The 25,668-nt window shown below is 34.2% G+C and overlaps 1 protein-coding gene across 1 annotated transcript; it reads right to left on the bottom strand.

Moving 5' to 3' along the window:
* Window positions 1-12,907: 12,907 nt before the first annotated feature.
* LOC143247678 (calcyclin-binding protein) lies at window positions 12,908-23,823 on the bottom strand. Its single transcript, XM_076496067.1, has 6 exons — window positions 23,534-23,823; window positions 18,411-18,606; window positions 17,098-17,194; window positions 15,218-15,317; window positions 14,113-14,207; window positions 12,908-13,465 (listed from the first exon to the last, which is right to left on the bottom strand). The coding sequence occupies exons 1-6, from the start codon at window positions 23,549-23,551 to the stop codon at window positions 13,309-13,311; spliced, it is 663 nt and encodes a 220-aa protein (XP_076352182.1). The 5' UTR covers window positions 23,552-23,823; the 3' UTR covers window positions 12,908-13,308.
* Between the last annotated feature and the right edge of the window lie 1,845 nt (window positions 23,824-25,668).

Below are 25,668 nucleotides of genomic sequence, written 5' to 3'. Positions count from 1 at the left end.
TTCTCGTCAAGCTGAACTTGAAGCAACTCAGCACATCACTTTAACATTGTCGTATGCAATCCTCACCTGGACTTTGTATATCCGCTGTTCATTATTATCAAAACAAAAAACAAAATCCCAGAAACAATGAGTGCGAACCGATAACGAGAGAAGAACGTGAAATTGCCATGGTAACGCCTGCAGGCACCGATGTAACTCTGTTTTTTGATTAATAACTGTTTCTAATATGGTAAAGTTCATCGCGTGAGAAGTTTTTTAAAATGCTCGCTATATAGCCATTGGGTGCTCGGCTATAAAGTTGGGGTATTAGAAATACAGCTTGCGACGGATAACGCGAGCAATTGTTGTAATAAATAAATAAAATAAACTATTGCTTCTGTACCCGAAATCTTGATCGGCAGAGGTCGCCTTTATGGCGCAACTCGCTGCAATAAGTTCGACAAGTGGACTCCTGTCTCTTGTAATTTGTCGTTTGTACTCGGGCAATAGCGGCATAATATATTTCATTATCTGTGGGGTTTCGGGCCCATTTACCATTATAAGAGGCCTAATGAAATTTCTTTGGTTTGCTGACTCGAGCTGTGTTTATGACCCTACAAAAGGCGAGACTGCAGTCCACAACAGAGGGTATAGACAATCAAATGATGTATTAGGCCTATATATACATCATCAATTCTCTTTACAATCTCACCTATGATGAAACAGAAGAAAATAAGCCTTTAATATATATATATAAAACTATTATTTTCCGAATTTGGAGATATTTAGACACTTTTGACAATAAAATTAGGGAAAAAAACTACTTTTTGTAGATATTTTCGGCCAACGTTTCCCGATTACGGCTCCATAAGGGTTAGTAGCAAAAGTTTTAATACTTGTACGTATATGGCATAATGTAGTATTAGGCCTATTATATTTTCAAACAACTTTTATTTTTTTCAATTCCTCAGTGTCTAGATAAAGAATGTATTTTTAAAAATATAATAGGCCTAACACAGTGCCTTATGACAAGTATAATTAGTTATATTTATGCTTCTCCAACTTGTAAAAGATTCTGATTTAACAGTTGTCGATGTAACATATGGTTTGTGTATTTGTATAGTGTCCCGACCACTGCTGTGTTTGTTGTATCACTTCTAGGCTGAAGAGTTCTGTGGATTGAACGAAACGCGTCGACATTAGATATGGCGAATATAATGTGGTTGGAATACTGTGTTTTCCCACTCTTATAAAGAAATTCCTAAATCCTTAATGGACAGAAAATAATGTTTAAAAACATAACATGCCTAATACTATAAGCCAGGTGGTTAAGACACTCGACTCTTAGTCTGAGAGTCGCGGGTTCGAATCCCGTCACGCTAAACATGCTCGCCCTCTTAATCGTGGGAGCGTTATAATGTTACTGTCAATTCCACTATTCGTTGGTAATAGTAGCCCAAGAGTTATGGATGGGTGGTGATAACTAACTGCCTTCCATCTAGTCTTACACTGCTAAATTACGGACGGCTAGCGCAGAAAGCCTTTGTGTAGCTTTGCACGAAATTCAAAACAAAACAAACCTAATACTAATGTTGTATGACAAGTATGCTAACTAAAGGAAATTCACACCATAACAGTAGTTTGTAATGGCTGTAATATTACAGTTAATATCGAATTGCAAAAGTCTCGAAGGGTACAACACCAATAGTTAAGCCGCAACGGTGAAACGTCTCCAAAATACATAAAAAAACACGTATCAGATCATACGGTAATGTGCCTAATGGTCAAAAAATAACTTGCAGGACACTGTTATTAATAGAAGTGATAGTTTAGTGATTTTACACCTCCTGTATCTCGAAGTGCGGTAATCCAAACTATGATATTTCCAGTGGACGTGTTCCACCAGACTGTTATTACATGCACAGAATTTCAAGGCAGTCCATTAAGAAATGCATGGCTGAGATATAAATTCTTTAGTTTTGATCCAGTTTTTTTCGCACCCGAAGCACAGAAACTTTGTTTGATAAAGAAACATATTTTTGTGTGTTTTTTTGTCAAATGTGGTACATTGATAAATCTTTACAATTTACAGTTAGGAGTCTCATTTGGTGTAAATATAGATTTTGCGCAGTCCTGCGCAAAAAGTCAGTGAGATATCGAGTCTCAACTTTTTACTGAAGCTTCATCTAAGAGTACATTCGACTGTTTTAGTTTGTTTTCGGATTGGAAGGTGGCTGAATTAAAACTGCAAAACAGGGCGAAAGGACTAAACAAACTAATTAGTTTCTAGTTCAAGTGTTCAGTTGAATCTTATGGGTGTACGGTTATTACTGGCACCAAATTTAAGTTTTTTGAACTTACCCTAACTAAAAGAGCGTTTATATGCAAAAACGGCTCGTTTGGGCTGAGAAAACACTTTACATAGAAGAGCGAACAACGTTTCGACCTTCTTCGGTCATCGTCATGCAAACAACAGAAAAGACACCAAAAACGACAAACCGTTGACTAACCTCATAATTAACAGATCCGACCGTCAATTAAACACAGACGAGATACATCTACTTAACAAAGGACTCAACTTCGCTATAGCACCTAGGTACATTCCAACCATAGAAATCAAAACATGTTTAGAAGACCTAGCCAGGAGACTTGTGATACTTTCTACAGAGAACAAAACAAGGAAACAACCAAAACAACCAACAGAAAGAAGACAACTTAGATAATTTTATTGACATCCAACAGCCAAACTTCCCAGGTAAAATTACAAATTTATATTTTCCAGAAACACCTAAAAACAACATCTTAAACGATTTTTTTCAAAGAATTTTCTCACAAAACCATCAACATAATTTCACAAAACAGAAAACTGAAAAACAACCTTACAAAATAGACATTAATTGCATAAAAAACCTAAAACAAGACAAAAAACATAAAAAATTCTAAAAGCAGATAAAGGTAACGCTATAGTCATAATGAACACGAATGAATACATCCAAAAATGAATAACATCCTATCAGACACGAACAAATTTAAACCAATACACACAAATCCAACAATGACACACGAGACGCAACTGAACAAATTACTACTACAAATGAAAAAAGCCAACACAATTTCACAAACACTTTATTCCTACCTACGTAAAACCGATTCACGCACACCACAAATATACGGCATCCCCAAACCTCATAAACCAGATTGTCCATTACGACCAATAATGTCCACATATGAATCGTTTAATTACAACCTTGGTAAATACATAGCATGGGCATTCTCCAAATATGTAACATCAGCCAGCTCATTTATCAAAGACTCTTTTAATTTCAAGTCTAATCTAAATCAACTTAATCATAAAGCCTTAATGGCCAGTTTCGATGTTATATCCTCTTTACAGAAGTTCCAACCACTGAAGCCTGCAAGATAGCCTTAGAACTCTATATCCGAGACCCTAACCCAACTACAGAAATTCCCAGTAACCAGTTAGCAACCCTCATAGAATTCACCACGATAAAGACAAACTTCATGTTCAACAACCAAAACTATATACAAACAAACGGCCTAAGCATGGGCAACCCAGTATCACCAGTTCTAGCCAATATTTTATGACACAAGTTGAAACACAAGCAATTAACACAGCATTACATCCACCACTATACTGGTATAGATATGTAGATGACACGGTTGCGGGATTCAAATCTACAGAACACATACTTAATTTTTCAATCACATTAACTCTATACATCCCAACATCAACTTCACATGTGAACAGGAAGAAAACAATCAAATATCATTTCTTAACCTCAAAATTACAAGAACTGATACACAATTTCAAACAGAAATCCACCGAAAAATCACCCATACTGGACTATACATTCCTTGGGACTCAGCACATGAAACAAAAAAAAAACTCAACATACTAAGAAACCAAATAAACACAGCCATAAAACTATGCTCACCAGATAAAATTAACGATGAATTAGACAAAATAAAACAATACTTCACCAACATCAATAAGTTTCCTCCACAAACCGTAGAAAACATTATACGCACACACCTAGACAGAAAGCAAAATCAACCAACTAAAGTAAATACAGCTCACGAATCAAAAAACCACGAAACCATATACTGCTGTATACCATATATTCCCGACATCAGCAAACAAATAACCGACATTTGGCAAAAATTAGTAACAAAATATGACATTCCAATTAATACCAAATTTATTCAAAAACCCGGCACAAAACTGAGGTCCATACTATGTAAAAACTACACTGACAAACACCACACCAACATTATTTATAAAATACAATGTGAAAACTGCCACGACTTCTATATTGGAGAAACAAGTAGAAAAATGGAAACCAGATTCAAAGAACATAAAAAGTCACCTTCACACGTTTTCGAACACTGCAAGTCAAATAAACACAACATAACCATAGAAAACACTCAAATACTAAATATAGAAACAAACATAAACAAACGTAAAATTAAAGAAGCCTTACTTATACAACAACTTAAACCCAAAATAAACCAATATAAAGGAACGCCTTTATACCTATATTAATATAATAAATAAAATTATATATTCAAACATCTAATACCGCCCTCTACATTTCGACACACAGTTACACAACCCCTTTCAAACATGTGGTCAGCTTCCGGTCAGTTACCTCTTTCTTTGTGAACCTGACGATGACCGAAGAAGGTCGAAACGTTGTTCGCTCTTCTATGTAAAGTGTTTTCTCAGCCCAAACGAGCCGTTTTTGCATATAAATTTCTCAACAAGTGGGTTTCTCGTCATCACTGATTAAAAGAGCGTTTAGTGTCACGTGATAGTAGCTTAACCAATTAGCGTGAATGATGATGCTTCATACAACTGTACCGATTTCATGGACTGATGATAAGAAACTGTTAATCTAAATTCCATGGCGTTACTATAAAGGAAAGTATTATCACTGTTTCAGAGAAGAAAAACTACCCCCTTATATTTGAAATAATCTGATTGATTCTTTAAAGTATAGGCTTGTTCCGAATAATAGGGTTGTGATCCTAAAGCTAACGTTGGTTACGATTGAGTGTCACTTTCTTACTTGCTGTGGTTTGTTGGTGTATATTGGCAAAGTAGTAATATTAATCAAAAACACTTTGTGTTGAAAAAAAAAGTGTCCCCATAAAAGAATTCAGCGCGTGACTTATAAGATGAAACCAAAACTGGCGACCAGACTGGTCAGTCACACTTATAAGAACTTTCCAGCAAATAATGATTTATTAGTTAGCCAGGTCGTGTTTTTTGTTTTTGTTTTATCCACAAACATGCTCCAAACTGAACAACAGAAAATGCGGCTTGGCTAACTAATGAATCAATATTTGTTCTTAAACTTCTTATCAGTGTGACGATCAGTTTGGTCGCCAGTTTTGGTTCTATTCCTTTAAGATGTCTTTGATTATTCTTGTCTTGACAGTAAAAAGTTATTTTATTGCTGGTATATATAAGATGCATCTCGTTTGCGCATGCGCTGAAGGTGAATTGTGTTGATATTTTAAAACTACTCAATGTCAAAGCAAACTATGAAATCGAATCAAAAGCTGAATTATTCAAACTTCATAAGATCATGCAGCTCTATATACAAACACATCAAAGTCTTAGAATTACACAGGAAAGCACTTAAAGAAAACAATAAACCTGACAGATCGGGAAATTGACAGCCCAGCCCAGAAGAATGGAGAGGGTGGAACGTCAGGGAACGTTACTTGTCGTCGGTATGGAAGATCACAGAGAAAGTTTGTGCGTGTAGTAAAACTCATACAAACACCTGAGTGGATCAGCTGATATTCTGTTTATCATTCGAATTAAAAACTTTTAATTCGTCCACGATCGATATCAAGTACAATTTCAAGTCCTTCGCTTCTTTAATCAGTCTAACAAACTGAACAACGGATTGAGTGAAATTACTCCTTTTTATGATACTAGTAACGTGGTGTTAATTATAATGTTAATGGTAGTTGTTGTTGTTTTTCAATTTACTTTTGTAGTTTATAGGTTAAATATAAAAGATACTGCAAAGTAATGCACCCACCTGGCAAGGTGGTAAGGACTCTCGACTCGCAACCTGCGTGTCACGGTTCGAATCCTCATTCCATCAAACATGCTCGCCCTTTCAGCTGCGGGGGCGTTATAATGTGACTGCGAATCCCACTACTGGTTAGTAAAACGGTAGCTCAAGAGTTAGCTATCTTCCCTCTAGTCCAGTGGTTCCTAACCAGGGGTGCGAGATAACATTTGTTTTGGCCGCCTTCACCTTTATTCTTAAATAAATAATTACTGTGAGGGGTGCGAGAAAATATTAAATTTTTTAGGGGTGCGGGGCATAAAAAAGGTTTGGAACCACTGCTCTAGACTATCACTGCTAAATTAGGATCAGCTAGTGCAGATAGCCCTTGTGTAGCTTTGAGCGAAATTCAAACCACCCGTTTCAAGCAGTGTGATGTTGAATTGTTTCGAAAATATGTATTAATTAAAGAGGGAGTCCTCAATAACAGCGGCTGTAATCGGTCAATATGTGAAGCTGTGAGCTAATTGTTTCTCCATAATACCACAGGAGTGTGTTGTTTTTTTTCGTATAGCAAAGCCACAAAGGACTATCTGCTCAGCCCACCGAGGGGAATCGAACCTCTGATTTTAGCGTTGTAAATCCGGAGACATACCGCTGTACTAGCGGGGGGCAATACCACACGAATCAGTCTTAACATTAAACATAAATTCCATCATTATTCAAATTAATTTCGCTAATTACTATTACAGTTTCTTGTGCATAATTTCGCTTACTGTTGTGAGGGGTGTAGACAAACTACTGGCAGTGACTTAACAGTATGTATACTGTTTCTCTTCAGCAGTATTCTACATCATACATATATATAATAAATACCTAATATCAAGAAGTGTCTTATATAGTTACGTATATTAAATCTTGTGGTGCGGTTTTAGTTATTACAAATGTTTAACAATTTTTGAGGGGGAAGTTTATGTTTTTTGTCACAAAATGAAAGACTGAAATTATTTTTTATGCTTTGAGAGGTATTTGTAGTCCATACAAAGTTGGTTTCTCCCATCTACCGACATACAGAGTATTTGTTTATAGAGTGGACTGTGATGATCAGCGAACATTGAATGTTGGTTTGAAAAAAATATTCGAACAGCGCTTTTAGGAAGGATTATAATTTTCTAATGAACCATAAGTTATTCACTAACGTTCCTTGTTCGATTTTTGTGCATTTTTTCATTTGTCTTACGGTTGGCGAGTAGAAAGTTTACAGTTATATCACTGAGATCCCAGATTAGATACCCGCTGTAGACAGAATTTTTTTTTCGGTTTAAACACTGAAAGCCCGTCAAAATTATTGGAAGCAAATAGGCCTAAGACTTGTTATAAACACAAAATGGCTCCAGATGTGTGTAATTGTAGCACTTCTGATTTGTCTTTTGTTTCCCACAAGTCAAAACTGCGAAATATTGCAGAAAAGCAAAACTAAACATTTTTTTAATATAAAAACAGTTGATTTTGATAGGACAAATTAAAAGGAATACTGAGAAAACAATTGGTAAACTTGTGTTTTTTTTAATGATTTTATTGAGGTTTTTCTGCGCATGCTGTCCATTATTTAGAAGAAATAGACTAGAAAACAATTAGTTAGTCACTAACACTCGTCACCAATTCTTGGGCTACTTCTAACCAACGAACAGTAGGATTTACCGTTACATAAGAACGCCACTCAAACATTACCCTAACCAATCGCTCTTCTTTTCTTATTTTTGCATTCACTGACAAGTGGGAGCTTGTTTATAACATCGAATTTGACTTAAGTTTACACATTAGATAAAATTTAGTAATATATATTTTTTTTTATTTTTAAGAAATAATTACCATTAATTAAAGTCACATTGCAACTGTGCGTTGTTAAAAGAACATTTTGTTCAGCGTTACGATTTAATATACATTACAAACCGTCAGGGTACTAGCACACACAACTCGCACGTGATCATTACCTATAGTAAATCCAAAAGTTATTTTATTACTTTATACGTAAATGAATCAATTTTATTAGTCTAAGAGTGTCACACGAAACGTGGGTTGATTCTAACAATCCATATTACAAGAACTTTTGGTTTTTGTTAACTCGCATATTTAATGACCTGTCATGTACGCTCTGTTTAAGAACGTATTTGGATACGTGTTTGTGTTGTATGCAGTGCTACCTGCTTAAATTTTCCCCCTGGGAATGTGGATAATATTGACATAGTAACAAGGTAATTTATATGGAAAATAAATATGGCCATTCATGCTAATAACCTTATTAAAGTTCAGTATAACCACGCTGTTTTCAGCCTACACCCCAATATATATTTAATTTTAACGTTCCAATACCAAGTTACATAATGAAAAGAAGTAAAAACAATGACATTGCAATGATACAAATGTGTAATTTAATATACAAGGTGACCCGTAAGTCCCTACCCATGCATATATCTTATGTATCCAGTGTATCTGTGTGCTGTCCCTCATTCTCGCTGCATAATATTATGCGACGCCATGTTCTGTGAGACATTTTCTTCAACATAGCAGGGGTTATTGTTCCAAATGCAGCGGTAACAGCTGCCTTCAACTCATTAGTATTATAACGTTGTTTAGACACAATGTGGATGGGTAGGGACTTACGGGCCACCCTGTATAGTGTTTCCAGCTTTTGTGTTGATGGTGAATAACTCTTCACTTATTTTATAAAGTTACTTATTAAAATATGTGGATGACGAACTTTTTCAACGACTTCCATACTGCACTTTATTACATTTATCTAACGGACATTATTTCTTTAAAACACAACACTGCTCTTAGAAATCTTTTAAAATAACCCATAATGCTTCCAATAAATAACAGGCTTCTCAACCTATGTCTAACGGTAAGTGCATTAACTATTTATAAACATTTATCACTATATAAATTAAATATAGTCGGATAATTAACTTGATTATTTAAATCAACAAAAATTAAACTTTCCCACGTTTCTTAAATTAAATTACCCAATAAATATGAAAGCTAAACAACGCTGGTGTCGCCCTCTACCATTAATTACAGAAGTCGTGGAGACAAATAACTCACGAGCGAAACATAGAAAACTAAAATGATTTGTTTAAGCGTAAGACATTTCCACGTTATTAAATATATTTTTTGTCTCTTTCAGTGTGTTTGTTTATTACACTAAGTAGTTTAAAACGCCAGTTCCATCAATTTGTTCATAAATTTACTATGGTCTTTTAAAAATGGAGTTTTAATATAATTCAATATTTGCGAAATTTCTAGGGTAAAGTATTACTTCTTCGACTTGTGTTTGAATAATTTCAGGCATTTCTTTGTAAGATTACCCTTTTATTTTTTCAGCAATAATTAATATCTGTTTATGGATATTATCTGATGATAGCCACCAAAGTAGGTGAAATGTTTTTAAAAAGTTAAATAATAATAAATAATCCACTCAAAAACTGTATATTCAGAATTTTGTTGTGCTTATTTATATAACTCATCAGATGTCGCTTTTACGTGCCTAATATGGTAATACTCAGTTTCACTGTGAAATTATGAATTTCTTAGCATCGTCTGATCAACTGATTTGGTTTACGTGACAGACGTAGAGACATTTTCTGATTCATCTACTCTACGAATATAAATAGATTCATCCTTTTAAAGGTCGAAGAGTTATTGTTCCATACTTTATTTTAATACAAATGTTAGTACCAGCCGTCTTTAGCCACATTTTCACTTTAAGTGGGGTTTTCGTCATCACAACTAGATTCAACTTTCTGCTCTATTTTAATAATACGTGTAAAGAATAAATAACACAGAACGTGCTATTTTCTGTGTGCATTCGTTTGAGTCAAATATTCTGTTATAGGATTAGCGAATAGTTTTTTTGTTAAATGTAATCTAATCAACTTTCTGCTCTATTTTAATAATACGTGTAAAGAATAAATAACACAGAACGTGCTATTTTCTGTGTGCATTCGTTTGAGTCAAATATTCTGTTATAGGATTAGCGAATAGTTTTTTTGTTAAATGTAATCTAATCTATTTGCGAGACTGCTCTGATATTGTGTAAAACATCTGTAACTGGAGTCCGCGACTGACTTTATTACGAGCAAAATTTTAATTAGAAGACTTAGTTTGTGTGCAATATGCGTTTTTTGTGTGGTTATTTTCCCATTGATAAACAGTCATCACACGTTGACTTCTAATTCGGGGTACAAAGGATTCTTGTAATAATACCTTAAAATGTTGCTTGTGGAAAGATAGATCTATGATCTTTTATTGAGTCGTCAAGTTCCTTGTAAAACGCACCTACTACTTATAAAATTATCTTTGTGTCAGTTATTAAAATCTGTATGATTAGGGCACTTGACCCGCAATCAGAAAATTGCGGTTTTGACGCACTATATCACAAAACAGCGTTGAGGCTTTATAAGGTGACATTTCAATCCCCTTATTTGTTGGTAGATTAGTCCCAAAATTAGGGACAGCTAACACCGCTAGCCCACGTCTGGCTTTGCGCAAAATTAAAATGTTTTCTTTTACTATCTCACCATTTTCATCAGACGAGTTCAAGTAGTTCGTTTATCGTTGGGAATCTATATATAGTGACACGAAGACAATTAATATTTTAGGTTGAATCATGGTTCTAGTACATCAATGTTACAACATTCAAACTAGTCATCAATACATGGGACGGGTACTTGGAAATATACATAATTTGTAACTTAAACTTTTTTTTAAGCAAGGGACCCTTTTAAACAAAACCGAAATACAAGATCAACACACATGATGGACTACCAAATACTGAAAAGGTATTTACGATGAATAAATAACAGTCCAAATTCAAACAGTTATTTCATAGTTATCCGTACACTAATTCAAACCTAGTATTGCAGCGCCATCTACACACTAAACTGCACAACAAAGATCAGTGGTTATAACGATAGAAATTGTACGCATATATTTCACAATTAACGCGAGTTTTGAGGTCGACTAAAGTTCAATAAACAGTTTTAATGGAATATTTACAGCTTAAAATGTGTGTAGGAACTACAAATTTTCAATTATATTAAAACGCGTGCCATTAGCTCTGTGAAAATAGTTTCAAATAAAATGCTATTATCTCTTATATACAATAAATCTTATTATATTACATTTATAACTGGATGTAATTTTAAAACATTAACAGCACTAGTAAAATAACTATTAGACATCTTGTCAAAGGAACAGTTGTGTGATTTTAACTGAATACCATCCCCCACTAATTAATTTAGACGAGTGAACTACATCCAGCTTCACATTTGTGCATCAAGTTTTATCAAGTATGACCATTGCCTTCCTTGTTGCACGCCTGTACAATGTGATAGCGACTGTCTGGTCCACCACTATAAAAACTGCTCAGCTCGTAATGAAAATAGATTTGTTTTGGAACCAGGATTTAATGGGTGAATACACTTCCTGGTCAGATGTTTAGAGTGCATTTCTGTATATCTACAAATTGCTGGTTAGGCAGTGTTGTAAAATATATTTAATTTTTGAGTGGTTTTTAATATACAGGAACAACAGTGTTCATACTTGTACATCAAATCACTGGAAAACCTAACAAGATACATGTGAGCTCCATTTTGGTGGCACCACATCAATACCTCCCACTTCAGTGGTTGTGATGAATTAATTTAAAGAAAGAAACATTTGTCTGTGTGTGTAGTTAAGATGGGTGAGCAAATGAGAGAACAACCTACCTCTGATTTCATTGACAACAGTTCTGGAAAAAAATCTTTCTCCAAGAGAGAATGCAACTTACCAATACTCAGTTGTTTTCTAATAATACAGAGCCATATCACCTGCAGGTTCAATCAGCCTCTCAATATCTTCAGTGGTATAATGTTAGAGGTATTTTATGACTTGCACCAACCCTCAAATCTTATTATATTAAGCCTATTATATATAAATAACACTACGTTCTTTATCTAGTACCTTGGAGATTTTCAATAAGTGGATGAACAACAACATTTCAACCACATTATTACTTGAATACACTTCATTACTAGTTAATTATAAGTAGGCTTGTATAACTGTCATAATTTAAACTCAATGTAAAAATTTGAAATTCAACTAATTTTGTTTTAAAGCACAAGGCAGAGCTAAAACTTTATTTAAATAAATTACTGTCAAAAGGTTTGGTGTTCTTAATTTTGCACAAAGCTACAAAAGGACATCTGTGCTAGCTATCCCTAATTTATCAGTGTAAAACTAGAGGGAAGGCAGCTCACTAGTCATCACCACCCACCGTCAACTCTGGGGCTACTCATTTACCAATGAATAGTGGGACTGACCGTTACATTATAATGCCTACACAGCTGAAAGGGCAAGCACGTTTGGTGTGATTGGGATTCGAACTTACAACCCTCAGATTACGAGTCCTGTCAAAAGGAAAATGTAGTTCACTAAAAAAGACAGTATAATTCTTCAAATATAATTTAGTCTACAACTGTTTGTGGTGTTAGTTTTAAAGTTGTTTCCTCATTTTGACCATGGAAGTTATGTAGATTTTGATTGGTGGATAATGATCTCGCAATATGTACATCCTTAAACTTCAGTAATATGGAAATCCATCAGTTTTTCTGCTGTAAGGTGTGCTATGAATTTTACACTGTTGGTTGCCCTGGGCACAGAATAATTATTTAGCAGCATACTAATTCATACACATCAATTAATGTTTGTTTGAAGCACAAAGCTACACAAGGGACTGTCTGTTCTTAATTAATGTAACTAGCTTATTTGCATTCTGCAAAGAAACATGATTTACTGAATTATTATGGATTACTGAAAATGTCAAACAAACAAAATACAAAATGTGGAGATTTTTTAATAGAAGTGAATAAGATCAATCATATTTTCACTACACACATAAATAGTGATGCAGGTGTTTGAATAGTTGACAAACCTTTTCAACTCAGTGTTAGATTTGGCCGACACAAGAGGGGTTGACTCCACATGTCACATTCTAATAAAACAAACTTGACTGATTATAATATTTTCAAATAGGCTTACAATACAAATCAAAGTTATGTTTAACTGAATAACCACAACAATTACATCTGATTTTATCATGCTCAGTCTTCAGATAATGAAACTTTTACTGACAAGTATTCTCAGATTTACATATCTACTGGATGTAACAATTTGTTTCTGTTGATAAACTTATCTTGCACAAGGATCTGTCTGCCTGCAGTGACTTGCCATACATTTACAAGTCCAATTCACTGGACTGCTTCTCTCGTGCTTCAGTCCAGGCTTTGGCAATGGTTCTCTTCATCTCATCATCACCTTCATCATACATCTGTTTCATGAGGTTCATGAGACTCTTACCTGGATCACTGGTGTCTTCATCATACTTAGGAGTTCTGTATAAAGATGCCATGAAGTGTTTAGTATCCAGGATGAGAACAAACTACCGTACAGGTGGGTGTAACAAATAACGTACACATCCATAAATAGCTTTGATTTACAGGGAGTAACTTAGTGTCATGAAAAGAAATGGAACTTGAAAGTTATAACAACAGTCTCATAAAACTGATATTATGTGTAAGTAATTTCTTTTACCTGCTTTTACTAGATGTGTGTACAAACTGTGTAATGTCTGACTTAAACATTTGAAATGTCACTTCAACTGTTTTAAATATGAAAAAAATTAATAACAAAAATCAACTACTCAGTTCTACAGTAACCAAATCTATTGTCATCTCATTTCTTCCATGTTACATTTATAAAAACATTAGCACTGTATCATATAAACCACTGGTGTTTTTAAGGTAGAGAGGATGAGAAATAACTTCATCCAGTATATAATTATATTTAATGTTAAAAAACAAGCAACCAGAGAGAGGCCAAGGAATTATTAGCAAGGTCATTATTATAAACCCAACTTTAAATTTAATATCTTATTTCAAGTCCTTCTCAAACCTATCATAACATCCTTATATGACAACAGAAAACACACTGAACGAACACAAACGTAGTCTGTTTGTACTACACAAAACAAGTTTCTTACCTGGAATCCTTAACTTTTTTTTCAATTTCAGTCATGTACGGCCAATGTTTGGTGGAGTCTTTCTTCAAGAACACCGTCACCGTGTCATTCTTGAGCTTCAGACAAGGAAAATCAAACAGTTTAGATTCACTGGAATTGTCTTGTACAACACTTGTACAAATCAGTGTTACAATAAAAACACATGGGTAATGGAAATTCAGTTAAACATACTTTAACTCTTGTTTACTGTGAAACTGAACTTTAAAAATCATTTTTAACAAGTAAGCAGCACATCTTAACCATTTGAATTAGAAGGTGAAAATCACCTAACACCTATACAGGGTTATCACAATCATAAATCTCTACAATTCACATATGAACTGAGAAGAACCCTTCTTGACCATAGTTGTACTTTTTCATGAATACTAAATTATGGTTTAACCAACTAATTATAAACTGGTTGTCTATTTAGAAATAAACACTAATTTTATCACCGTTGATTCTGAAGCCTAATTGCTTAATATATGTGACCTATTATTTTGACAGTTAGTAACAGTAAACAAATAATCATAATTTTTCAATAGTATTTTTTAAATATAAAAATAATTAGTGTAATTCAAACCAAGTTCAAACTTACACTTCTAAGTGGCTCTAAGATTTGTTTGTAAACAAATCAGTTAAGCATATAATTACATTTATATTTCTATAATAAACTACTACTGCTGCTGTTAACCATGGGCAACGTAGAGTTGTAACCAACTGCAAATATGAAACTGAAGTTTTTATATCGACATTTAGAATGAGTACAACAATGTATTTCACCGTTTTCTTAAACGTCTTACAACATGAAAACTGAAATTAGCTGTTTAGTAAGTTCTAAATTCAATGTGGTTTGGTCAACAACACCCCTCTGGCCTGGAAAGGGTCAATTATGTACACCTTCTGTTTGGTCGAAAGTCTTTGTCAACAGTGGATATATTGTGTATATAAAGGTAACTAATACATACAATTATGTGTAAGCTTTACTTCAAGCATAAAATTTGATGGTACAAAAAACAAACAAAACAATATTCCATTATAAATTAACCTGTTCATGTTCATAAATTATATGAAGAACATTTATTACTTTGTGGTAACTCTCCTGAGGCTTGATAGGGTATGTCAAATTCTTGATGGTCAAAACCTGAATCTTATTCTCCAGTCCAATAACTTGGAGTTCCACTGATCTATAAAACCCATAATTAAAACTGGTAAGATGGATGCTAAACCATACAGTAAATTATGAAGTTTCAAACCAACCTATGAGTAACAATAGGTATTACTAATAACTTAAATATTTTAATAATTTATTTATATGTTCATACTGTTATGATAAATTTTAAGACATGGAAATTACTAATTACATAAATATTATCTCTAATAAGAATGCATTCTTTAGACAACAGTATTACACGTAAACATACAGTTCTCCAAACCATCGTCGTTTCCAATAACTGTTGGTACCTGCTTTAAACTGAAAGTAAATGTTGACCACCTTGTTCAAAACCATTCTTAAGTATGTAAATTTCTTTTAAGTTACGAACCATGCAAGACATGAAGGAATACATTCTTACATTGAATTATATTTTCATATAACAAATTACGTCTAAAAACCCTAAGCATGTATTGTTAACCTAATATTTCACCAGATTCCATTGGTAGTTCATCTCTAAAGACATACAAAACTAAGTGTAGATTTTTATATCACTCGACATGGTTTACCAAAAGGTAGATTTTGGAAGGTTTTAACTGGGGTTGGAAGAACCCTACCAAATATTTTATTTTGTTTTGTAAAACTTAAAGTAACTTATGACAATTATTTTACAGAAGACTTGTATTTAATACTTAAGGTATTTTTTTTACTAATGCAACTGTGCATAAACAAAGTATAACTGACTGAAACATTTAGAAAGTTAACCCTACAACCATGCTTCAAGAAATTATAGTCACTAAAACAATAAAAGACCAATTCACCATGGTCTTACACCTCCATGGATTTCTCTCATATAAAATAAAGGATAATAAAAACATCCTTTTCATTAGAGCTACTCATAACATTTTTAATTTAGGTCACAGCCAGGTCGTATTTCTAAACCAAGGACTGTGCTATGAATAACGTTTGGAAAAACTGACCAATAACTTGTTTATCAACCAAGACAGTTTCTGAACAAGTGCAAGATACGATAATACTGACCTCAAGAACTGAGGAATACAAAGTACAAGTGATACATGGATAATTTAAGTACAATATATTACAACTTTAAAATAACTGCAAGTAAACTAAAGTAATGTTTATAAAATAATACATATGCCAGTTGTTTTTCTTTTATTGTAACTCTATTATTTTGTTATGCTACAATATCAATCCACTTACAACATGAAAACTCTAAAGTTTTTAAACAGCAAACACTGATCGTTAAGACCTCTGTCTCGTTTTGATAACAACTGTAGATGGAGCAAATTATGTCTGAATAACTAGGTGGTGATGTCCTCACGTGTACTGATGATTATGGAAATTTCCTTGTTTGCTCTAAAGTTCAACATTGTGTCCCAACTATACCAAGTTTTTATTATTAAGACAGCAACACGCGAGCATAAAAGAAACTTATGTTACATGTGCTCTAAATCCAAGTCTGTTTAAAAGACTCTGTCACAGTTCATGGCAAGACTTGGGTGAAACACGTTCAAGTCCACTTCATTATTTCCTAGTTTTAGAAGTAGAATTCTTTACATGTATTTAGTTATTCATTTTCCATGAGAACATAAACACAACTATGGTTTTAAACAAGTAATTACTTTGGGAAATATTATGTTTTATTTACAACTACTTTTTCTAAACACAAGAGCCATTTCAGGGAAAATTCATAAAGCTAAACAAGTAGACAAGTTATTTTTTGGATCACGTTACACATGAATTCACACGTTCACATTAAAACTTACAATAATTAGTTACAGACTTGTACTTACTTATCCGAGAAATTTGTTCGAATCTGTTCAGAAGGAAGGCTTTGAACATTTGGAAGCGTGACATAAAGTTTGACAAACTTGTCCGACTGATCCCAAGCTAGTAAAAAATAACATACGTAATACATACATCAACACATTAATAATATTGAACCTTTGAAGTGAAACTTTTTTTTACTGTCTAAGTGTCATACAAAAGAACAAAGTGATTTACCAAGGTTGCTGGGAATATTTTTAGACGATTAAAATATTAACAATCAAAGTTGAAAAGTGCATACAAAACTGCCATTTCAAGTTTGGCCCAAAATGTGGAAAACACATGCTTTAGTGTCAAGGGAGAGTTAATACAAAATATTTTTTGATTTCCTGGGAAAATGATTACATGTAACTAAGAGAGAAACAAGAGAATGTGATGAAATATTCAGAAAATTTAAGAACAAACTACAGATTTGATTGTTTTCTACAGTTTACTATTTATTCCTGAAAAGTTTTAATTTGAATATTTGTTTGAAATACATGGAAATTCTTTTATGACAAGACATCGTGTAGGCCTAGTTAGGTTAAGAGAGGACTGTAGTACATGTCAAAACGAGCAATGACTCAACCATCATTCAAGTCCTAAACTGAGTGTTACTGTTACCTTTACACAAACATTGAAGGAAAAGAATATTTGTTTTGACAAATAGTTATCAAAAAACAGTTACCTAGCTTGACCTAACAGCATTCAGACAGGCCAGGTCATAGGTTACTAGTAAATTTTTGTCAATTTATTTAACAATTTATATCTGGAAGTGTTGACCATTTTGATTCACAAAATAGTGTCTCAAATTTTGGAAACTTCACAATGTAAAACACTACAGAAGAAATAAGTTATAATTTTTAAGCATAAACTAGACAGTAATGTGGTGAGGTATTTATAATGTGAAAATATAAAAAACCCACTTGTAGAGAAAAAATATGTAAAAACGGCTCGTTTGGGTTAAGAAAATTGTTTTATGCAGAGGAGCACACAACGTTTCGATCTTCTTCGGTCGTTGTCAGGTTCAAAAAGAAAGAAAGAGGTAACTGACCACATGTTTGAAAGGGGTTGTGTAACTAAGTGTTGGAATGTAGAGGGCGTGCCTAGATGTTTGAATATATAATTTTATATTTTATTATTATTATTATTATTATTATTTTTTTTACCCAAACGAGCTGTTTTTACACATATATTGATGTCAGTGGTAACTCCCCTCCAAATCTTCAAAGGATGAAGTTTTTTTTTATATGGGATCTAAAAATAAAATATGGTTACAAAAACTTAAATGTTTTCTTACCATAGTTTTGTATCTTTACTGTACAATACTGGGAACGAGCAACATTAGCTTTAACTTCAGTTCCAGTGGACGACGTTCCATGCAGGTCTTTCAAAAAGGTCTCAACTTTTCTAATTTCATTAGAAAGTGCTTCTTTAACACGTTTCCGAACTGCAACTGACCCTAGTCTCTTTAACTCTTCCAAATCTGCTTGGAACTTTAGACAAAGGTTAAACAAATTAACATCTGCAGGCAATCTCACCTGCAAGGGTTTAAAAATATGATCAGAATGTTCAAATACTTTTACAGTTGTAATTAAACATTTCAAAAATAAGTCACCATTTCAATCATTTTTTACTTGTGGAACCAATATGGTAATAAGTGGTGGACATTCTTTGCCATGACTTAAAAATTAACCCACTTCACTGATGTGAAAACATGTACTTGGCAAATTTTCTGCATACAGTTTATCTTTATGGCCCACAAAACTTAAGAATATTGAGAGAATTGTGATTTCTAGGAGAAAAACTTATTTTAATAATAAAAGACTTTTATGAAAGAGGTTCAGAAGTGAACCCATGTTTATAACCCAAGAATCCCTGTCACTATGGTACACAGGAGTCCAGAGCAAGTCAGACATGCCAATATCTCTGCCAGCATGCTATTTAGAACGAAACGTTCATCCTTGCCAGTCAGGCCATTAGTGCTGCCGGTAATCGTCGACGGCCTACCGCCGAACCTCACGCTGTTTCAAGTCGCCATGTTGATCGCCCGAGCCAAGCCAGGGGCAACCATTGAACCTTCCAGGACCCGAATTTTACGCCGGGTAGGAATCCTCATCCATCCAGCCACTACTGCAGACCATATTTACCTCTGCCATCCATGGAACACCGAATTTAATGTAAGGTGTTCCCTACCAAAAGTCCAGTCAGTCTCTACTCAATATTCCTCAGGGGCGTTGACCCATCAATAGAACCAGAAGAAATCAAACGAGCCATTGAACCTCAAATTCAAGCCAATGTGTATGCTGTCCACCGAATTTATTCTAAAAACATTAACCGTCCTATGTACTTCATGAAGATGGTGACAACGTCAAAGTGCAGTGCTGACTGTATTTTACGTGACGGCTGTTATTATCACATATTCCACTTCAGAGCCAAACGCCCACATCGACGACATTTCAAAAATTGGTCAAACAAAGCATCCAGACATCAGAAACAACCAACGAACAACTACCAACAAAAAACTACCAAAATACCGCAGAGTCCAGATCTAACCAGAAGGAACACGAAGACAGATACAGATAACTCGACCCAGAAGACGTCAACTCCCTCTGTTAGCAACACGCCAAGATTCAGCAGTCCAAGAAAGGAAAGTGACAGATCATGCCAGACTTCAGTCCCAGATCCACAGAATTCAACAACCAGCCAGACTCAAACCGTTAGCAAGACAACTATCGACGTGACAGTTCAAACTGAAAAACAATCTACCTCCACGCAGAAAACTCAAACCAAAATTACAAGAAGAAACAAAGCATCACAGACCAGCGAAGAACAACTCACCGAAGAACAGCCAGTTGTTTCACCACCTAGACCACATTTTCACTTGCACCAATGGGCTTCAAGTGTGAAAACAAGTTCATGACGAAGATACCACCCGATCTACAAGACAGCAGCTAACAGTTTCCATGTATACCACCGTCACAGTCCATCAGTTCCTTTTTATTATTATTATTATTATTTTTTCCCTATGTTTCTTCCCAGCTACTTCCGGGCACGGTCTGGGTAGATTTTTCGGCACCCAGGCCGTGAAAGTGGGTTTTCTCGGGGTACTCCCATTTCCCCCCCACAGCAAAATCTCTGGCATCGGACCTGTAGGTCCCAGCCTCATTCTGAAAAGGGCCGTTTACCCAATCATATGGTATTTAATCATAGTAAATTTTAAAAATCAATTCGCCAGCCGCCAGTGTACTCCGTCCTCAAGCCAAGGTCTGGCTTACTTCACTTTCGCTGCTCTCGTCCAGTTCTCCTGTCCTTCCTCTCACTCACAAATACCCCACTCCATTTTAGAAATATTAAAAAGAAATAAAGTAAAAATTCCACGGATATTTTAAAAATTTCTCATGTAAAGGGACGAAGAAGAACTACAACGTTCCTGAACACCCCCAGTTGGAGAGAGAACTCTTCTGATTTCTCTCTCTCTAAACTAAACCCCTGTCACGTTAGTTTGCGTTTTTGCGTTACTATGGTACATTGGCAACAAGAGTCTACCATGCAGGTTATCAAACAAACTATAGCATTAACACAATGTTTTTGTAAAACTAACTAAATATAACACCAATCATGAGTCTAGAATTTGGTTACAAAAATTTATAACAGTTAATTCAATAATTGTCTTCTGATTTAACATAAGATCCAGAATAAACAGAGACAACATGTGAAAGTTAAATCTCACATACATGTACCACAGAACAGTGACCATTTTACCTAGCCTGACACAAGTTAAAATTTTTATTATACCTAGTCCAATGTCGTAAACTCTGGTCGTGTTCATACTGAAACATTGCAAGATAAAAAAAAAAAATTGTTCTCACATTAAAACATTATTTAAATTAGCACACTAGAACAAACTCCAAACAAGTAAATTGCATAAAGTACCAAAACTGACAAACAAACCTACACCCTAGCAATGTAATAGGGTCTCAATTCATCTATTCAAACCTCTTAAGTGATAATGGACAAATTCCCTGGATGACAAACTTCTAAAAACCACTCTTTATACCATCCAGGAGAATGCCACATGAAAATCATTGTTATTCTAGATTAATTACTGTCTGCACAAGAACTTTTCTTGAAACTTACTATGATACCAATTGGAACTGGGTCATCAGTGAAATCACACGTATGATGATAATGAACTTATAAATTTGTCTTCAATCAATGTCACGTATAACCATTCTTGTGCACAGATTTAATAAAATAAGAATTCCAACACTTAAAAATGAATGATCATTTATTGTATAAAGTTAATTATATAATTAAACGACTTGTTTCAGTAGAAAACTTTCACCACATTCAGGAAGCCACTAGAAGAAACACAGGAAATGTCTTTGTTATACAAGTGTATATGTACAGATGTTTAAAAATCTACTCTATAGAGGGCACTGTACACATGCAAGTTCTACACTACACTTGTATAAACATGAGAATCAATTTCTTCTGGTCTCCCGAATATGGTGTAATTTGTTTCCAAAAAACATGTAGTTTTAATTGTACATATTTGTGTTTAGTTTTATAGAATGAATCATTGTGCATTTTTAAACACTGAAATTATTTACTTGTTTAGAAAAAAACTAATTTTGATAAGTTGACAATGTTTGTGACATTAACTGTTGCTCATAGGTAGTTCTGATACTGGTTGCTGCTCCAATGAATACCAACAGTTTTGTTAAATGGATGTACTGTAATGATTTAATAAAAAAACTTTTGCCCAACTACTTGCTAGGAATACAACTTGAGATTCATGCCCCAAACCTGCAGATTGTGCGACACATTACATCAACCAGGATTACCAACACAGGATCTCAGTGAAGAGGTGCATTCTACAACCGAGAGACTGTTCACATTTCTTGCAATATGTAAGGGCCTAACTTTCTTGGTGTACTCTAAATTTATTTTGGACACAAAGCAATGAGATCCTTTATTCAAAGAAATACTCTATGAATTTTTGAACAAGGTGTAGAAAAATGCATTTCAATGCTATTGTATAGTATTGTCACCAACATTCTCAACACTTTGGGAAAATCCTATATTTCTACAAGAATCCTTCATATTGCTTCCACTTCCAGTTCTTGACAAAATAAACCATAGTACAAGAGTGGGAAAATTTTAAAACAAGTTTCCTTTACACTTAATTATTAAGTGAATATCACAATTTGTGGTGACTGAAAACAGCCTTCATATTCAGATAGGAGTTGAGTGACCCGAATAACATTTAACAAAGGTTAGAATCTTATCAGTTAACATGGTTTCACTAAGAAAAAAAATCTTACTTCACAAATCTTTTGTCAAGCTTTAAAAACGTTATTGTTAATGGAGATGAAGGTTAGGATGTAGATTTAGTGTATCTCGATATTCAGGAAGTATTTTACAAACAACTTGTAAATAAATTTGTGTTTATAGGAATGAGGGACAAGTTAACTTATTAGATAGAACAGTGGCCTTTTGAAAGTAAACATAGGATTGTCATAAATGGAGGTCAGTCAAACTGGATTAATATCACAATTGAGGTACCTCAGGACTCAGTCTTAGGACCTTTGCTATTTTTGATTTACATCAATGACACAAATGATGAATGGTCAATATGTTTTTTTTTTTTAATTTACAGATGATAAAGGTCTTGGGACAACTGAAAATTACACAGCCAAACAGTATCACAATCAGTGAATACAATTATTGCAAGATCTGCAGTCATCCATACCAGTTTCAAAACAAACCTTTACAGATGCCAAAAGATACACACTGTAGTTTAAAAATACCTAAAATATTTTATGCTAGTAACAGCAGTAACAAAAGGATTATACATTAAAACCAAACATAACCCAATCTTCAGGAAGAATATGCTTACAACCCAAACTTCACTTTAAAACACTTGAACAACAAAAAAACTGTTTGTCATACAACTCTCAATACACTAAAATTGATAACAATATATCCTAGCTTGGACTTTGCTATCTTGGTGTCCAAAAAAAAGAGACCTTAAAATATAACAAGCTTCCCAGGTTTAACATACTTTTTATTCTTTATCTACACTTCTCTAAAACTGAGAGTTCAAGTTGAAAACAAAAACAACCACTAATACATATTTTCGCTGTTATCGTAATAACTAGAGACTAAAACAAAAAAGAAAATATAATTAGCGTGAACGTAAACTGCAATTTTAAATAATTCTGAATAATATAATCGGAACTTAAATTATTAGTATTAAGGATGTCCCAGTTTGTTAACAGTAACACTGAACACTTTCAATCATTGTACTCTGTGTGTAACTCCAAGATAGCTTCAACTGTCTAATAGTAGGAAGTTCCTGTAAAAATGGTTGATGTGTACCATTAGTGTCACCAAACTATCGTACGTAGGCCTTACCTCTTCCACTTTCGACATTGTATTTGTAATCGAACTGCCGAAGTCGACGAGTCTTAGATTTAACTCCAAATAACAACCGTTCCAAGAATTGCAAATTATGGACTCTGAATGCTGGAATAAACTGAAGTTAAGCTCACTCGGACAAAGATTATTCTGTGACTATGATCGTAATCAACAACAAATGGACGCAAACAACAACCAACTGAAATGATACACCAATCTCACCGCAACTTCTCGAATATTCCTCTCTACACCGCATTAAAGAACATAACTATAGCTCTGAATATTTAATAATTTGACCGCCCTCTGGAAATTCATATCTATTCTGCAGTGTCACTAACATGTTTTTATTAGAAGGTAAACAGAAGAAATACCTTTTTTACATATCTTTAATCATGCTGTAAGTTATTCAAATACAATAAAAATAAACATATATTAGCAATAAATTTGGCAGTTATCTCGACTTTTCAAATGCTAAAGAACATGTTCGAAAATAATAATTATTTTGATGCATAGTTAATAGATGTTTTTATATAGTAAAAATAACGAAAATGAAAAATTCAAGATTGCATTACACCAATCTAATTAGCTCCCATTTGAATTAAATTACACTAAAGTAAAAAGAGATGGCATAACAACAATCGGTTTCCGTGAATGATCGAACACATTAAACTGTAGAATGGTCTTACTTCCAAGAAGCACTAAATCGAATATTTAATAATACGAGCAAACCCGAAAGTGGTTGAAATCACAGAAACGATGTTTTAAAAATGCCCGGCATGTCCAGGTGGGTTAAGGCGTTGGACTCGTAATCTGAGGGTCGCGGGTTCGAATCCCTGTCACACCAAACATGCTAGCCCTTTCACCCGTGGGGGGCGTTACAATGTTTCGGTCAATCCCACTATTCGTTGGTAAAAGAGTAGCTCAAGAGTTGGCGGCGGGTGGTGATGACTAGCTGCCTTCCCTCTAGTCCTGCACTGCTAAATTAGGGACGGCTAGTACAGAGAGCCCTCGAGTAGCTTTGTGCGAAATTCAAAAACAAACAAACAAACAATGTTTTATAAAAATAATTTACTGAAATATTCCCGTTTTATCAACTCAAAAGTAGGTAGACTAAAAAATAAACTCATTATGGCTACATTTTCGTTTATGTTTATAATCTCTCTCTATGAGTATTAGAGTAAATTTATACAATAATGCAACAACCCTAATGTTAACTTATCAAATGATAAGATTATAATCATAGCTGGAGTTTGTCGCTCTTTCTCAAAAGTACTTGATACCCGGTTACTTTATGAATCAATAGAACATAATAAACAATTAATAATCATGGATCATGTAAACATAAACATTTTGGCTGCAGCGATAAACTCTAAAAGGAATTAAACTATTATACTTTATAAATAATACCGGTTGTGTTGCTAATGACAACACTCCTACAATATAGTGGTTTAGTTTGTTTTGAATTTCGTGCAAAGCTACCCGAGGGTTAACTGTGCAAGCTGTCCCTAATTTAGCAGTGTAAGACTAGAGGGAAGGCAGCTAGTCATCGCCACCCACCGCCAACTCTTGGGTTACTCTTTTACTAACGGATAGTGGGATTGACCATCACATTATAACGCCCCCGCGGCTGAAAGGGCGAGCATGTTTGGTGCGACTGGAATTCGAACCCGTGACCCTCAGATTACGAGTCGAACGCCTTAACACACTGGGCCTACTGTTTTATAAATGACTACTTACAAATATCAGTAGTAAATACACACACACAAAATTAAAATCTAAAGTAAGGAAAACGGTTGTAATGCTACTGCTCAAAAACATTATGAAATCGCAGAGTTGTTTTTTGTTGAATTCTGTACAAATGTGCTCGAGGGCTATCTGCGCTAGCTCCAATTTTTTGAAATGATAAATTAAATCGACGTCACTCGGTCAACACCACCAACTTTTAAATCGTGGTCTCTTCCGATTAGTGGGATTTCATCGTCACTTTTACCCAACTCCCACAGTCGTAAAACATGAAGTAAGATTTGGGGAAGAATTTCTCATCCATTGTCCATTATGTTAATAACGACTGTGAATATAACTGTTCGTTGTTTATTTACTGTATACAGTAGTTTATTATCTGTCGTTGTGAT

The sequence above is a fragment of the Tachypleus tridentatus genome, chromosome 3 (genome assembly GCF_004210375.1).
Source record: "Tachypleus tridentatus isolate NWPU-2018 chromosome 3, ASM421037v1, whole genome shotgun sequence".
NCBI classification, from domain to species: domain Eukaryota; kingdom Metazoa; phylum Arthropoda; class Merostomata; order Xiphosura; family Limulidae; genus Tachypleus; species Tachypleus tridentatus.
Note: the sequence above shows the minus strand (reverse complement) of the source record. Positions and strands in the feature narration are given on the sequence as shown.